The sequence below is a fragment of the Odocoileus virginianus genome, chromosome 14, assembly GCF_023699985.2.
Source record: "Odocoileus virginianus isolate 20LAN1187 ecotype Illinois chromosome 14, Ovbor_1.2, whole genome shotgun sequence".
In the NCBI taxonomy this organism is placed as follows: Eukaryota; Metazoa; Chordata; class Mammalia; order Artiodactyla; family Cervidae; genus Odocoileus; species Odocoileus virginianus.
Window position 1 is genome coordinate 37,933,837 of NC_069687.1, and position 17,330 is coordinate 37,951,166.

Consider the following 17,330-nt stretch of genomic DNA (forward strand, 5'->3'; position numbering starts at 1 on the left):
ATGCCCCAATTTTCAGTTGTAAAGTTGCTGTCCATTTCTTAATAGCCATAGAAGCACATGGATAATAAAATAGCAGAGAGCTTTCAAGTGAAAATAGGGGAAGATGTGACAATTAAGATAGGTAACAGCTCTCCGTGTCTGCAGTTCCTCCCCATCTGAGGATTTAGCTAACTGCACACTGTGTATATTGTACTATTGATATTTACTATTTAAAAGTAGCTGCCTAGGAGCAGATCCATGAAGTTCAAACCCTGTTGTTCAAGGGTCACCTCTACTGTTCTTTGCTGTAAACAGTCCTCAGCTGTGATAACATGGTTCAGATATTCTCTGAGTATCTTTCAGGGTCATTTTTATTTGATTTAGGCTTAGTGAAATTTTCTTGCCACTAAACTACTTCCTTATCAACTGTCTTATATGCTCATAGCTTGAATCAGTGGAATTTGGGGGAACAGTTGGTCTCTGAAGGCCTTGGCTATGTTGATGTCTGATGCCCGGGCTCTGTTCAACATCAAATTACAATTTTTTAAGTACACAGGGAAAATTTTGCAGACTCCAGGCCATGAAGCAGGACTTCAGCTTTAGAGCATTGCAAAATCTCCATCAAATGATGAAACTTCTAGAGCCTGATTGTGCCCTTCAAGGGAACTTTCCTGTGCTCCTTTTATAGATGAGCAGAGATGCCGAGAAATTCAAGCCAAAGAGCGAGTGAGTAGCAGGTTTAGACAATACCCGGGCTGCATTATAACTAGCTTTGTTATTTTGCTGATGAGGTCTGGGTAAGCCTGACCGGTGAGAATGGTGGTTGTTGGGGAGCTGGGATGATGCAGGAAGAGAAACAAGGGTAAATGGGGAGATTGGGCTAGGACTAGGTTCTTGGTAGTGGTGGGAAAAAATTTCCCTTTCGACAGGAATTATCTTTTGTATATCTTTGGATCTCCCTCAGTTTTTGGGCATAGATTCAGTGAATGTTTTCAGTGGGTGGCTGAATTTTGAACTTGTTAGTTTTCCATTCTCAGCCATGAATAACTCTAGAAGTGACCTCTGAATGAACGAAGAGGGTATTTATTGATTCAGGAATGCTTTAGAAAGACTGAGATGAAATGACATATATGGAAATACCCTGAAAATATAACGTCTTCTATCAGCATGTAAAGAATTATTCACATTTTTGGTTGCATGCCTGGACACATCTTGTCTACTCCCCTTTCCTTAGCTTTGTTCATAGTATTCTCTCCTTTTCAAGTGCCTTTCCCTTCCTTTTCTTAGCCCTGCAAGAGGATGTGATCTTCTTTGATGCCTCAAAGAACTTTGGACTTGGGTTACTCTGCTTTCTCTGTTATTGCTTGTTGACTTTTCTTATCTCCAAGTCTGTAACCGATTCCAGTTTAATTCTACAGATGCTCCTAATGGCTGTGCTTCTGAGACTCAGCCCTCTGTGTGTTTATTGAATTAAAGAGCATCAAGAATAAGAACTACCTGGATTGAGCATTTCTGTTCCCAGTGTTGCTTTCTGGTATTTGCAGGAAGTGGCTTCAAGGACTTGTGGCAGTAGTTATGACATGAAAAATGAGTTAGACCCTTCTTCCTCTGGAGATTGGAAGTATGTTTTTGGAGGCTGCTGGGTTTGGGTGCTGGGTCCCAGAAGGGCCCGCACCATGGGGCAGAGCCTAAAGGCATAGTAAGTGGAGTTAGCTGTGGTTGACTGAGATGAGTTCCAGGTCCTCTACTTCTTCACATTTTTGGAGGAAAGATAGCATTGGGAATCAGGGGGATGGTGGGAGAGCCTTCTGTGTCCTCCCCCGGGATCTGCCAGGGAGGTAGGAGAAAATAGCCACTGAAATCTCCAAAACAGCAAAGGTTAATGCCATTCCACTTAGCTCATTTAGAGCTGGCAAAAACGGGCCTCTGGTGAGAACCACTCTCAGAATTCCTAGTTACGCCCACATATGCAAGCACAAACCTAGGTGGTAAAATTAACCATGGAATTTTTTTTTTCTTTTTTAAAAAATTGGAGTTGTATTTCGTGCGTGTTATATTTTCTTGAGATGTACACCTGGCAAGCGTGAATCTTTTGTTAACTCAGTCCAGCTGGGTTTGGGATGGGGTATATATGTCTCACAGGGTGTATAGCCTGCTTCACCGCAAAGGATGGTGGTGTGTTCTGTATTGTATAGTGGCCAAACAAGTACTACTGTACTATTTAGACAATCTAAGGAAAGTTAAGGGGAATTTTGATTTTGTGCAATTTTTGCTGGGCAAACTGAGATGATAACCTTCATATATGATGTGACTGGACTTTATAGCAACTTTTCTTAACTTTCCGGCTACATTAAAGATCACTTAGACTTATGTGACCTAGCTTGGAATTGAATAATGAGTTTATAACTACAATTTTGAGTGGGAAAACGGATTCCAAGTTTTAAAGACCTGAATTGGAAACAACCTTTTGAAGCATCTTCTTTAAGTAAAGGACTTGGCAAATAGATTCTTTGTAGATGCCCACATTTAGCTGTCATTTTCCAACCTCTCTCAATTTGCTTTTTTTAAAAAAATGTTTTTGATGTCTGAAAGTATGTTATTCTCAGCACATACACTTTTGCTTTCTTTCCTTTAGTGATTTACCTTTAAGGAAATTGGGGATCCAGAAAATCGGCAACTTCCTGTGAACATGGCGAACCTACTGAAAACAGTGGTGACTGGCTGTTCATGCCCTTTCCTCAGCAATTTGGGGTCCTGTAAAGTTCTACCAGGGAAGAAGAATTTTTTACGAACATTTCATACTCATCGGATACTGTGGTGTAAAGCCCCTGTAAAACCAGGTAAAGTCTCACTTTGAGTCATAGAAACAATAGATCTGATGATGATAGATAAACCACGCAGTTTTACAGCCTAGTGCTTGTGAGTGGTCATTTTGAGTAAAAAACCGAATGAGTGCTTTCTTTTTTTTTTTTTTCTTTTTTTTTTTTTTTTGAGTGCTTTCTTATATTTTCCATGTACGGAAGTTCTTGGCTGTCAGTGCTAACAGAGAAGAAAATACAATATAAAAAGAAAAATGTTAAATTGAGTTTATTCCCAGGAAACCATTGCTCATAGTAACCGTTTCTCCTAGGAGCTCTTCCTCTTTCCTAGTTGGTATTGGGGAATCGTACCATACATGGCTTAACGATGCTTAAGAATTAGGAACTGAGCGTATTGATTGATTTGCATTAATGTTTCTTGATATAGTAAGTGGCAGCTTCATCTCAGTTACTCAGGGCAGAAACCTTAGAGTCATTCCAGGTGCTTATGATGGATATAGACCAGCTCTGCACTGTATCTTGAATCTCTTCTTTTCTCACCACCACCACTTTTATCATCCTGGTCCAGGCCGCCATCGTCTGTCACTTGGACTATTGCATTAGTCTTCTAAGTGGCCTCTCTGCTCTTTTCCTCTGTCCTGCCAACAGTCTGTCCTGTACAAGACAGTGAGAACAGTCTTTTAAAAAGGAAAGATCACGTTACTCTTCTGTCCAAATTTGCCACTAGCTTCCTAGCTCACACAGAGCAATAGCTGAAGTCTTCCAGTGGCCTACAGGCTTTCTCTGCTAGGACTCCCACATGCTTCTGTTCTGTGTTACAAGCCAGAAGGAGGAGAGGATAAAAGGGGCACCTTTTAAGCTGTGTCAGATCCCTTTAAGCATCTTGCCCAAAGACCCTTCTAGCACTCTTTCAGTACCTCATTGGCCAGAACTCAGGTGGCAATATGTTGCTCTAAGGGAGGCTTGGACATTTAGTCTTTTATTCTAGATGGCAACATACTTAAATAAAAACAGCATTCTGTTATTTTTAGGGGAGGAACAGCATGGATATTTGGGAGGAATCAGAAGTCTTTGCCATATAGAATACTTCTCTTTTTGTTTGTAGGACTGTTTGTGCATTAAGCATGCCTAAATTGCCAAGTGTTTTCAGTTCTTATGTCTGCCTTTAGGAGATTTCATAGCCTCTTTTCTTATTCTCACGTGACAAGTCACTACTGGCAGGGTACCTGCCTCTGAGAGCCCTCAGCCTTATCTTCAGATTAAGTGTTCTGGAAGGCCAGATTATCCAGTGTGATAAGAATGTGTATAAAGCAAAAGTCAGTAACTACACTGAGTACATGGGAATTGTCCTTGTAAGTGAAAGCGTGTACTTCAAATCTCTATTATCAATTGTGAGTAAGGCTTTTTTTGTTTGCTTAATTTCTGTTCTTGACTATTTCCTAGATAATTATTTTTTTAATCTCTAGAAGATGAGGATTCTGTTTATTCCTTAATATGGCCACAATTTCATTAACACAGTGAAAAGCTTGAAAAGTAATTTCAGCCAGTTTTAATATTTAATCAATTTTTTTTAAAACAGATTCCTTGTTCACATTATGATCCAAACAGAGTCCATGTGTTGTATTTACTTGCTTGTCTCTTAGGTCTCTTTCGGTCTGTATCTTCCTCTTCTATCTTTTCATTTGTTGAAGAATTTAGTTGTCCTGTAGAATTTCCCAAATTATTCCCTTAGTATCATTTAACTAGGTTTCTTGTATTTTCTATAATATTTAGCTAGATCTCGAGGCTTGATCAGACTCAGGTTTGCCTTTTTCAGCTAGTGTACTTCATAGGTGATGTTGTGCACGATCTGTTGTATTACATCAGGAAGATTGATCAGTGAGTTTAGATGTTGTCAGTGTGATCTATCTATTGTGAAGTTCCCATCGATTTTTCACTCAGCGGCACTAGCAGCCATTTAATTGATTGTTAACTAAATGTGTGATTTTATCAGGAGCTTTAATATCCTATCATTTTATCTTCATTTATTAGCTAGAATTTTTCTATTAGAAAAACTTTCCTTCTGTTACAGTCATCCCTTGGTATCCATGGGGGATTGGTTCCAGGCCTCCCGTGAGTACCAGAATCTTTGGATGCTCAAGTTCCTTATATAAAATGGTGTAGTATTTGCATATAACCTACACAGATCCTCTTGTATACGTTAAGTCATCTTTAGGTTACTCATCTTTAGGTTAAATCATCTTTAGGTTGATTCCCTGGTGGCTCAAATGGTAAAGCGTCTGCCTACAATGTGGGTGACCCAGGTTCCATCCCTGCGTTGGGAATATCCTCTAGAGAAGGAAATGGCACCCCACTCCAGTACTCTTGCCTGGAAAATCCCATGGATGGAGGAGCGTGGTAGGCTACAGTCCATGGGGTCGCAAAGAGTTGGACACGACTGAGCGACTTCACTTTCTTTCTTAGGGTACTCATGATGCCTGTGTGTGTTAAGTCACTTCAGTCATGTCTGACCCTTCTGCATTGGCAGGTGGGTTCTTTACCACTGGCACCACCTGGGAAGTCTGTGGATACAAGGGCCAACTGTGTTTAGTTACTTTGAGGTTGTGTCGGAAAGGTGGGTAGATGTTTGCTCGTTGTTCAGTATTTATTAGTTTTGCTCATCGGTTGGTCCTCTTATGTATTCATCTTCTGCTGTATTAGGTTTTACAAACTGGCTCCATATGACACATTTATTTTATTATCTTATACTTCTGGAGGCCAAAGCCTGAGATGGTCCTCACTGGTGTCAGCAGGACGCATTCCTTCCAGAGGCTCTAGGAGAGAATCTGTCTCCTTGCCTTTTCCAGTTTCTGGAGACTGTCTGCGTTCCTTGGCTCATGGCCTGGTTCTTCATCTTCAAAGCCAGCAGGATAACATCTCCAAATTTTTCTTTGACTCTGACTCTTCTGCTCCCTTCTTTCACATTTAAGGATCTATGTGATATATTGAGCTCACTCAAATAATTTAGGATGTTCTCCCTGTTTCAAGGTTAACTGATCAACAACCTTAATTCCATCTGTTATCATAATTCTCCTTTGCCATGTACTGGAACATATTCACTGATTCTGAGGATTAAGACATGGATATATTTGGGAGACTGTTATTCATTTTACCACACATTACTTTCTCCAAAGTTGAGAAGCTTTTAGCAAATATTTATTTTTTGAATATTTTTGAATTCTGAAATGTTTATTATCATGAACACATGGATTTTAACATTTTTATATGTATTTTATGACATTTTCAATTAATTATTTTCCTTTTTGATGCTCAAATTGTCTCTTATCTGGCCAGTGGAAGCCCTTCCAGGTTGGTTCCTAAATCCTTTTGATATGACTTCATCTGTCTTTGGTAACTTCCTTGGCATATGATATGTGGGACCTAAAGAATTTGAGGTTGTCCAATGAATGAACTCTAGATAAGTTTATATAATTAATTTTTTACTTTTATCCAAAATATTTGCTATCTTTCGGTTTTTTCCTCTCTTTTAAGTAGAGAGGAAGATTCAGCATTTGTTTGCCTTTGGCTTACTATCAATTATTACTGCTTAAATAGTATGAGATCTAAGACTGTATCTCCAATGCAGCTATTTTTAGGTTGATTTAGTGTCTCTGTAGAGATATTTTGATTTACCTTTTTATTATATATATTTAGATTGCTAGAGTAAGTTTTCTAAACTTTAATAAGACATATAGAAGCAGATGCTCTTCATTAAAAACGTTTATGCCCATATATTGAGTAAAACAACATAAAGAAAAACTAGTGTATTTTAGCTAAGGCTGGTCTGAACTGTATATAAATAATTTGTTGCTGTTCAGTTGCTAAGTCGTGTCTGACTCTTTGCAACTACATGGACTGCAGCATGCCAGTTTTCTCTGACCATGAGATTTTCCAGGCAAGAATACTGGAGTGAGTTGCCATTTCCTTCTTCAGGGATAAATAATTTAACTGTTACACGGGTTCTTCTGTGTTGCAGGGAACAGAATCACAGCAGGTTGTATTTTGTGCTGAGGTTTTATTTTTATTGTATGGATTTTTGGGGAGTATGGAGCACAGGAAACCGTTCTTCTCCTTCTTGGAGAAGTGGGGTGTTATTCTGGATTTTATTGCTGTCATTCCTCTTTTCCATCTGCATGCCCACTACCAACGTTTCTACTACTGTGGCTGCTGACCACCTCCCTCCGATTACCTCGTGGCTCTGTTTACAAATAGTTGCTGCATCATTCTACTCTCCTGGTCCTTTTTGGTGGGTCTCATGTCCCAGTTCTCTCTGAGAGATCCTGATTGGGTTGAATAGTCATTGGCTGACATGGAGTATCCACAGGGCAGAGTTCCTCTATAAGTTGTCTCATGTGCTACTGGTTTTCCTTCTGTCTTGCCTGTAGACTGTTATCTTTAACCCAGCTGCTGACCCCCTGGTCTAATCAGTTGTGGCCAAGAATGGATGTTGCACAAACTGGAATCAAGATTGTGGGGAGAAAGAAATATTAATAACCTCAGATATGCACCCTTATGGCAGAAAGTGAAGAGGAATTAAAGAGCCTCTTAATGAAAGTGAGAAAGGAAAGTGAAAAGCTGGCTTAAAACTCAAAATTCAGAAAATGAAGATCATGGCATCCGGTCCCATCACTTCATGGCAAATAGATGAGGAAACAATGGAAACAGTGACAGACTTTATTATCTTGGGCTCCAAAATCACTGTGGATGGTGACTGCAGCCATGAAATTAAAGGACACTTGCTGCTTGGAAGAGAAGCAATGAAAAACCTAGACAGTGTATTAAAAAGCAAAGGCATTACTTTGCTTACAAAGATCCATGTAGTCAAAGCTATGGTTTTTCCAGTAGTCATATATGGATGTGAGAACTGGACAATAAAAAAGGCTGAGCGCTGAAGAACTGTTGCCTTCGAACTGTGGTGCTGGAGAAGACTCTTGAGAGTCTCTTGGATAGCAAGAAGATCAAACCAGTCAATCCTGGAGGAAATCAACCCTGAATATTCATTGGAAAGACTGATGCTGAAGCTGAAACTCCAGTTCTTTGGCTTCCTGATGCAAAGAGCTAACTCATTGGAAAAGACCCTGATTCTGAGATTGAAGGCAGGAGGAGAAGGGGGTGACAGAGGATGAGTTAGTTGGATGGCATCACTGACTCAGTGGATATGAGTTTGAGCAAACTATGGGAGATGTTGAAGGATAGGGATGTATGGTGTGCTGCAGTCCATGGGGTTGCAAAGAGTCAAGACACAACTGAGTGACTGAGCAACAATTACTTCTGTCTTCCTTAAAGATAAGGACCAGGGGACCGTAAACCACAGAGGTTTAGTTTGATGAATGGAGTCAGTGTGTTGAGTGGCCTTTCAACCCATTTTTTCCCTAAGAATAAGCTAAGCTAGTCATATGCCTTAAAGAAAGTGATTTGGTTAAATATTTAGGATTTTCAGGAGAGTAGGTATAAGAATTTCCCATCATCTATCAAAAAAAGGTAAAAAATTATGATTATGAATCAGGAACATCACTTTGAACAGCAGCCTGTACATGTAGTGTATTTTGAACAAATTTCCCATTTCCATTTTCTGAACTTCATTATTAAAACATTGACTTTTGGTGTTGTTTCTTACCCAATTTTTTTTTTTTGTCTTTGTTGTAGGAATTCCATATAAGCAACTAACTGTTGGGGTCCCCAAAGAGATTTTCCAAAATGAGAAGCGAGTGGCATTGTCTCCTGCTGGCGTTCAGGCCTTGGTCAAGCAGGGGTTTAACGTTGTTGTGGAATCTGGTGCAGGTGAAGCTTCCAAGTTCTCAGATGATCACTACAGAGCAGCAGGTGCCCAGATCCAAGGGACGAAGGAAGTGCTGGCTTCTGATTTGGTGGTCAAAGTAATTATTCCTTTCCTCCTTCCATTTATGGCATGCTGACTTTTCTAAATCTTCTTGTAGAAAGATTACTTCTTGTACAAAGACTAAAGTGCCTTCTCTTTTGTTATAGTTTTCATACTTTCAAATGATGCTTTTTTCCTCAAAGAAATGATTGCATGTTGTGACTATTCTTCATGTTTCAGTAGAACCTTTATGAAAGTGAAAGTGTTGGTCACTCAGTCATGTCCGACTCTTTGTGACCTCATGGATTATAGCCTGATAGGCTCCTCTGTCCCTGGAATTCTCTTGGCAAGAATACTGGAGTGGGTTGTCATGCCCTCCTCCAGGGGATCTTCCCAACCCAGGGATCACACCTGGGTCTCCCACATTGCAGGCAGATTCTTTACTGTCTGAGTCACAAGGGAACTCAGAACTTTTATGAGGCAGTGCGAACTATATTACTATATTTAAGCATGAGAAAAGAAGAAGTGGTCTTCTTTCTTAGACTTGCTGTGTGGAATTTCCTTCTTATTGGCTTGGGAACATTTGTACCATACGGTTCCTATATGTCCACAGTATCCCTGAGTGAGTGTTTAACTCCTACTAGAATGGTAAAGAGGCAAAGAACTCCTTGGACTGAATGCACAGTGATATTCTAATATCTTGAAGGATCTTAGGTCAGTGATTTAACTGATGTAAGTGTTATTTCTAGAGGGCAGGACTATTCTGGAAAAAGTAACGTTGGGCTTAGAATAGACTTAACTACTTTAATAAAAGGCCTTAAGGTAATGTGTAATAGATAGCTATATGCTAAAGAACTTTACAAATAAAATCTGAAGTAAAAAATCATGTAGAGAAAGGGAAACTGTATCAAGAGTATAACAGATGAGCTGAACAGTAACTTGAATCTTAAGCCTTCTGTAACCAAGGCAGGTGGGGCTTGTTGGGTGGCTCAGTGGTGAAGAATCCGCCTGCAATGCAGGAGTTGCAGAAGATGCAGGTTCAGTCCCTGCATCAGGAAGATCCCTTGGCGGAGGGCATGGCAACCCATTTCAGTATTCTTGCCTGGAGAATCCTGTGGACAGAGGAGCCTGCTGGGCTATAGTCTATATGGTCGCAAAGAGTCAGACATGACTGAAATGTCTTAACACACAACCAAGGCAAGTAATGAGGTATGGATTAAATAAGCATGTTTATCAGGTTAAAATAGTCTCACTTTTCTAGGATAGACCAGCTTTTTTCCTACAGTAATTTCTAAAAGGGAATCAATACATAGGCGTTTTTACATATAGTCAACTGAATAACTTGATAGAATCTTACATAGTGGTTTTTTTTTTTTTTTTACATAGTGTTTTTTTTTTGCAGGAGGCACAAAACTTTTTCTATAGAAAATTAATAACAAATTTATGATATGGAAATAAATAGTAATTTAAGTGTTTAGGTATACTGATACTTGAGATAACAGTATAATAAAAGCTTGGGGAAAATAAAAAAATAAGTATAATCCATTCTAATGTATGTTTTAGGGATCAAGAACCTTTTGAGATACCCCACAAAAAGGGGTTACTAGGGTGCACATAAGCTTTAGAAATGCTATGTGTTTCTTGTAGATTCACAATGTGTATGAGCCGTGTTAAAGACACTGAGGAATCCTGTAATATGAAAACTTAAATAATTTTGTATTTGTAGTAATAAACTACTTGACCTTAGGGTCTCTCTTTTGAGTCAAGCCTGTTAATATTCTGAGGAATTCGTGACCCCAAAAAGCATCTTCAGGGAGACATTCTGTTTGCTTCACTCACTCAGATGTCAACAGTTTCAGCTAAGCATTTGATAGGGGCTGAGAATATTCAAAGTTGTCCTCTAGTGTTTATTAAATCTATATTATAGATTCTCACTGAGGAAAAAAATAGACCTTGTCAGAGAGTCTTAATTAAAGTCCAGAGCCTAAAATCACACGCATCACCACATCAACAACAGAAATGGGAATGACAGATAAAGGTGTTTCATAGGTAAATTGAGATGAAATGCTGTTAAATGAAAGTATTGACCCAGTGTTTGTGTTTCTGTTTCCTTTTAAAACAGAAGTCCCAGAGCTGTTTTTGTTCTATGCTTTCTAGCCTAAGAGCACTACTGCTGCAAATTGGGAGCTAATGAAATGATACACTTTAATTGAAGGCTGACTTTGAACAGGGATATAAACACGTTTTAAAACACCTTTTTAATTGGAAATTTTAAAGATTTGGCTTGAAAAAGTAGACAGTTGAAACTTTCAGGCATGTATAGTGGGTGTTCATTGACTTGATCCAACTTAACAGAGTATGTTGTAACTTTTTGCTTAAACCCAACTCAGCAAGGCTACTGGTTTGAGTTGTGTTCATCTGTAGATTTTTCTGGAACTCTAAGGTGACATAAATCTATACACATGACATGGAGATTTTAGTTTATGATGTTCTTAACTTCTCACCACTCCAAATGTTTGTGCTTGCAAATTAACAAGAATCTGTGAACATTCAACAAAAGCTTACTGTCTCTTTATTCTACTGTTCTTAATTTTACCAGAGTAGTGGATCTTGGGAGGACAGATTTTGTTGTAGAACCTGTTTCTCAAGAAAACAGGTTTTTTTTTTTTTTTTTTTTAACTCCTCTACCTGTCATTATCAAACCTGTCCTGACACTATTTCCAGGTATGTGTGCTTGTTACTCAAGTCTAGGTCATAAATTCAGTCGGGTAATCAGTGGCATAGATTTCTATGTGCTTTATTTTGTTTAGGAATTGAGTAAGAAATTTTTTCATGAGAGATTATTTCTGGAGTGTTACTTCAATAATGGCATATTATTTTAGTTGTCATGTTTACTTAAAAATAAGATAAAGGTAGTTACATTTTTAATCAGTGACTTGACCTTTTTTTTCAGGTGCGAGCTCCTATGCTTAACCCAACATTAGGTATTCATGAAGCTGATCTTTTAAAGACATCGGGAACACTGATCAGTTTTATTTACCCAGCCCAAAATCCAGACTTGTTAAATAAACTGTCCAAAAGGAATACAACAGTTCTGGCGATGGACCAGGTTCCAAGAGTCACAATTGCTCAGGGATATGATGCTCTAAGTTCCATGGCCAACATTGCTGGGTAGGTTGATTCTTTTCCAGTTGAACAGAAGCACAATGGTGCTACAGAAACATGCTCTCTATAGCTCTTCTCGCTCAGAATGATTTTACTTGTACTGGCTAGGAGATTGCAGCCTTCTGAGAGTGTACTTCAGTTATTTTTAAGATTCGTATTGTTCCACAGTCATCAGTAGGAAATGGCTATTCACTTGGCATGCTATTGTACGTTACTTTTTAATCTTCATGGGCCGAAGGGAAGTAGTATGTCTTTCTACCAAAGGAAATGATTTTTTTTGAAATGTGTGCTTATTTTTCTTAGTATCTGTTTTCATGAAGAACTTCATGGTAAGTAAACCACAGTGTTAGCAATTTATAATTATCCAAAAGCTTTAATGTAGTAAACTCATATTTTACTAAAGTCACTAGCAAGGGTAGTGATAACAATTTAGAACAAATGGTTTAAAATTCACATAAGCCTAGTAGTGTTTTTAAGACTGTTATTTATATAGAATGAGAAAGGGTGCAATGTAGAAAGTCTTATTTTAGTTTACTAATTATGAGGCTTCTGAATCTATGCTTAAAAAGTACTTCTGATTTCTGAATACATAATGTTCCAATTTTTTTCCTTTGGAACTTATTTGTACTTTAATGGTGATATACTGTATTTCATATGTGTGTATGTGTGTGTCTATGTATATATTAGTTGAAATTACAGTTTTATTGCAATATAATTGACATAGAACATTGTTTCCATCTTAAAATTTATACAATGATTTGATATATGTATATATTATGAAATTATTATCAGATTAAGTTTAGTTGACATAAATTACTGTTGTCATAGGGTCAAAAATGGTAGAACATTAGCAGTTTCATATAGTCTTATCTAATATATACATATTGATAGATTTATCACTTTAATTAGATTTTGCCTAGGGAAATTTATAAATTATTTAATGAATAGGGAAAATGTCTGCACTTGAGGAAGTTTCATCTTAGGTCAAAACCCATGATAACTGAAGGCTAACTATGGCCAAGATGGCAATAAACTTCATTTGCCTGCTGGCCTGAATGCATTTCCCATCTATTGCCTGGACTGCTGTGTTGAGAAGAATTCTAGGACCCATTCAGATCAGAGGAATGTGTCTCTGACTAAGTAACCATGCCACAGAGCGGGGATAGGCATAACTATGTAAGTGCAGTATATTGCTGACTCTGCCTGGAGAGTGGGAAAAATCTGGAAATCAGATGATGTTTATGAAATCAGGTTATCTAAGAAACGAATTGAATTAGATTTTAAGCAGAAAACTAATAATAGTGAAAACTTGCTAATATGAATGAGGCACCAACAAATGAAAAAATTTAAAAAACCAAACAGTGCAGAAAGAAAGATAACCTGAATAAAGACTTTTACAGCTGACCCAGGAGCCGAAAGTTTTCTTAGGTTTCACATCTTAGATCTAGCATATCAAATGTGCCACAGATTCTACTCTGGATTCCAGCTGTTCATTTTTGATGTAAAAGAGGCGCAGTAAACAAAAATGACATATAGAGCACATTTTGTTTCCTTATGTAATATGACAAATGGTTGGTTTGAAGATTTTTTTTGTGATGTGAATTAATGCCGAGGGACAAAGTAAACTTTTGTCACATTTATTTAGTTTCTGAAAGAGTTAGGTTATGCAGTGTGGGACTTAAAATTTTATATAGGAAAGAAAGTGTCACTCAGTTGTGTCTGAATGGCCTGTTGTCTGCCAGGTTCCTCTGTCCATGGAATTTTCCGGGCAAGAATACTGGAGTGGGTAGTTATTCCCTTTTCCAGGGGATCTTCCTGACCCAGGGATTGAACCCCAGTCCCCTGCATTGCAGTCAGATTCTTTACCATCTGAACCATCAGGGAAACCTTTATGTAGGAAATGAACAATGTGAAGTTTTAAGGATGGTGTTGCTTTGCACATGTGCAAAAGGTTATCCCAGTCAGTAGCTCTAGATCAGTGGTTTTCAGCTGCAGAATCTTTTGAGCAAATGAAACATGAGGGAATATAAACAAATCAATAATTCAGGTGGCCTTAGTTGAGTTAATGCTTTCTCAGACAGTAAAAGAATCTGCCTGCAATGTAGGAGACCTGGGGTTGATCCCTGGGTCAGGAAGATCCCCCTGGAGAGGGAAATGGCAACCCACTCCAGTATTCTTAACTGGTGAATTCCATGGACAGAGGAGCCTGGAGGGCTATAGTCTATGGGGTCGCAAAGAGTTGGACATGTATGAGCGACTAACACTTCACTTCAGTTGAACTAAGGGACAGAAGGGTGTCCAGAAACACTCTGTCTCTGTTTTCCTTCCCACCCTCGATGCTCTAAGAGTGGCTGAAGTGTGAGCTTTTGGAGATCCAGGGACACAGTTTTAAAGAATCACTGTCTTATGTCCTGAGCTGATATATGCAAAAGGCATAGAGATAAATCATCTAGTATACTTACCCGTACAATATGTGATAAATCATTATCTAACTCACACACATAGGCGTGTTACTGTGACGACCTGCTCCTTCTAGTTCACTGTGTTCATCTGAGCCTTTTTGCTCTCCTCAAAAAAAGGCCCACTTTTATCACTTTTTCCCACTACTAACGTTTTCTTATACATTTCCTGTGTAATCTACCTTTTTTTTTTTTTCCAGTACAGCAACTGAATCTTTTAAAACTTTAATTTCAAAATTAATTTCTTCCAGTGGCCTTTCAGTCTTTATCATCTTTGCTTTCTGAAACTTTTTATCACTTGGATTCAGAACTAACAAATAATCATTAAAGTATTTTTTCTTGCTGTAATAGTAGTAACTATTATATGCTTTTGCATTAATTATTATATAATTTTTTTACAAAAATATGACCAGGTAAAGGTTTTTTGTCAGCTAGTAGGTGGATCTTATTATCATAATGCTTGCATTATGATTATAATAATCTTTGCCTTACAATGTTAAGGTAGGATGTTTGTTACTGAGTGTGCAAAAGTAACCTTTTAAGTATAAAATAATAAGAAAATGAAATTAATGTAATAGGTAATTTAGTGTAATAAAAATACCCTATTAAAGAAAACTTGGTATAAATTGCTAGTTTTTGATGTATAGAGTGTTTCTTTAGCTAAAAACATACTTGCCAAGCACTTATTGTGACAGGTTTTATGGTAAGGGCTTTACTTGGATTATCTTATTTAGTCCTTACAACAGCTCTAAGAAACCTTTATTGTCCCTAGTTTAGAGATGAGGAACCAAGGATTAGAGAATTAAAGAAATTTGCCTGAGGTCACAAAACTAGTTAGTGATAGAACTCAGATTCTAATTGAGATCGTGCTGTCTCGAAATATGACAGTTTCAACCATTAGAGATCAGGGGAAGTGTTTTTGGTTATGAGGTTGGAATTTTGTTATGTATGAGCAGATAGCCAACCTAATTTTTTAAAGATTTTTTTCCCATATTATATAAATACTACACAGTCATCAAAGAAAATTTGGACGATAAAGTAAAACAAAGTTTAAAGTACCTGTAGTCCTAACTGCCAAAGCAAACTGTTGTTAGCATTTTCTTGTCTTCCCTTCACTTCTCTTTTTATCCTAGCTAATTTTCTGTAGCGCTCATCATGACATCAGAGAACATCATGGAGCGTGTCTCTGCAGGCAGGATGCTAGAGTCAGACGTCTGGCTCTGCCATTTAATAGCTGAGGGACCAAGGTCAAGGCTCTCTGTCTCTCCATGCCTCAATTTCCTCACCTATAAAGTGAAGATTATAGTTATATTTATCCATAGGGTTGTTGTGAAGATTAAAGGAGTAAGTATATATGCAGTACCTAGAGCTGTTTTTGGCAGATAGTACTTACTATATAATTTTTAGCTGTTATTCTCTAATAATTTTTATATATAAGCTTAAGTTCTTTAATTTTATAGAATTATTTATCCTCTTATTTGTCTATTTTCCTCAGTTACAAGGCTGTTGTACTAGCAGCAAATCATTTTGGACGGTTTTTTACTGGTCAGATCACAGCTGCTGGAAAAGTTCCTCCAGCTAAGGTAGGTTAAACCTTTAATGTTTCTTCATACTGTGAATTATTTAAAGGCAAGGATATATACAGTTTTAAAATACACTTATTTAAAAATTTTTGTTCTCTGTTAATGTCACAGTGATGACTTTTGTGTCATGTGTGACTATATGGTGGCGCCTCAAAGTTGCTTAAGATTACTTGGGAAAAAAAGAATTTTTGACATTTCTGGGAGTTCTAAGGCTTTGCTTTCCTTTCTATTTTTTACTTTCTAACTTGAATTCTTAAAGGGATTTGGGTGACTTATTACTAGTTTTTTTTAAAACTTTGTGATACCATTTAGCGAACTCTCAACTTCCCAGTGATTGTGACATTTTGGCTTGGGAAAGACTTGGTTTTCTCACTTTTTGCCAAATTTTGGGTCAAGAGGACAGGAAATAGTAGGTGGTGTAGCCAGGGTATTTGGCAGGGGGGAAGGCTGCAGTTTCTTTAATCTATATTTAGAGCAGAGAGGAGCAGGAGATAAGAGGTCAGGGTAGCTAAGTGAAAGAACAGATTATGCTGTGACCTTCAAAGCCATTTATCCTAAATGACAGTATAAGCACTTTGGCAAAGTATAGGAAACAGGACCTTAAACACTGTCATCTATCCTCAGAGTACACTCTGTGGGGTATAGGTCTATTTGGCGCTTCCTGCTCTTAAGTGCTTTGTAATGTCAATCCAGAGCTCTCACACAAAAGAAATTGGGAAAAATGAAAAAAGACAATAGCAGCTTTGAGAACTCTAGTATATATGATGTGTGTATATACCTCTGTCTATATATCTATCTAGTATGTTATATAAATTATATACTGGATTATATACTATATACTATATATATATATATATACACACACACACACACACACACACACACACACACAGTATAGTTACATGCTAGATTTCTAGTATATATACTAGTAGATATATATATCTAGTATATAGCATAGTATACCTAGTATTTAGCTTCCCAGGTGGTGCAAGTGGTAAAGAACCCACCTGCCAATGTAGGTAGACTTAAGAGATGCTGGTTCAATCCCTGGGTTGGGAAGATCCTCTGGAGGAGGGCAAGGCAACCCACTCTAATATTCTTGCCTGAAGAATCCCATGGACAGAAGAGCCTGGCAGGCTGCAGTCCATGGGGTCACACAGAGTCAGACATGACTGAAGTGACTTAGCATGCACACATGTCTAGTATATAGTATATATATCTAGTAGATATATATATATATCTACTAGCATATATACTAGAAATCTAGTATATAACTATGTAGTATATGTATTATATAGTATATACTCTAGTATATAGTATATTACTTTAAAAACAGACCAGGTGGGACTTCCCGGCAGTCCAGTGGTTAAAGTGTCATGCTTCGACTGCAGGGTTTGATCATTGGTCAGGGAACTAAGATTTCTCATGCCTTGTGGTGTGACCAAAAAAATCAACCCCCCCCCAAAAA

The 17,330-nt window shown here is 37.8% G+C and overlaps 1 protein-coding gene across 4 annotated transcripts in view; it reads left to right on the forward strand.

The window, feature by feature from the left end:
* NNT (nicotinamide nucleotide transhydrogenase) overlaps positions 1–17,330 on the forward strand; it is an 89,024-nt gene that overhangs the window by 2,200 nt on the left and 69,494 nt on the right. For all 4 annotated transcript variants that reach the window (XM_020885741.2, XM_020885740.2, XM_020885738.2 and 1 more), the window contains exons 2-5: positions 2,615–2,819; positions 8,484–8,713; positions 11,609–11,826; positions 15,775–15,862. In XM_020885741.2, coding sequence (XP_020741400.1) covers positions 2,669–2,819; positions 8,484–8,713; positions 11,609–11,826; positions 15,775–15,862 — 687 coding nt within the window. In that variant the 5' untranslated portion in view covers positions 2,615–2,668. The remainder of the gene's footprint in view (positions 1–2,614; positions 2,820–8,483; positions 8,714–11,608; positions 11,827–15,774; positions 15,863–17,330) is intronic.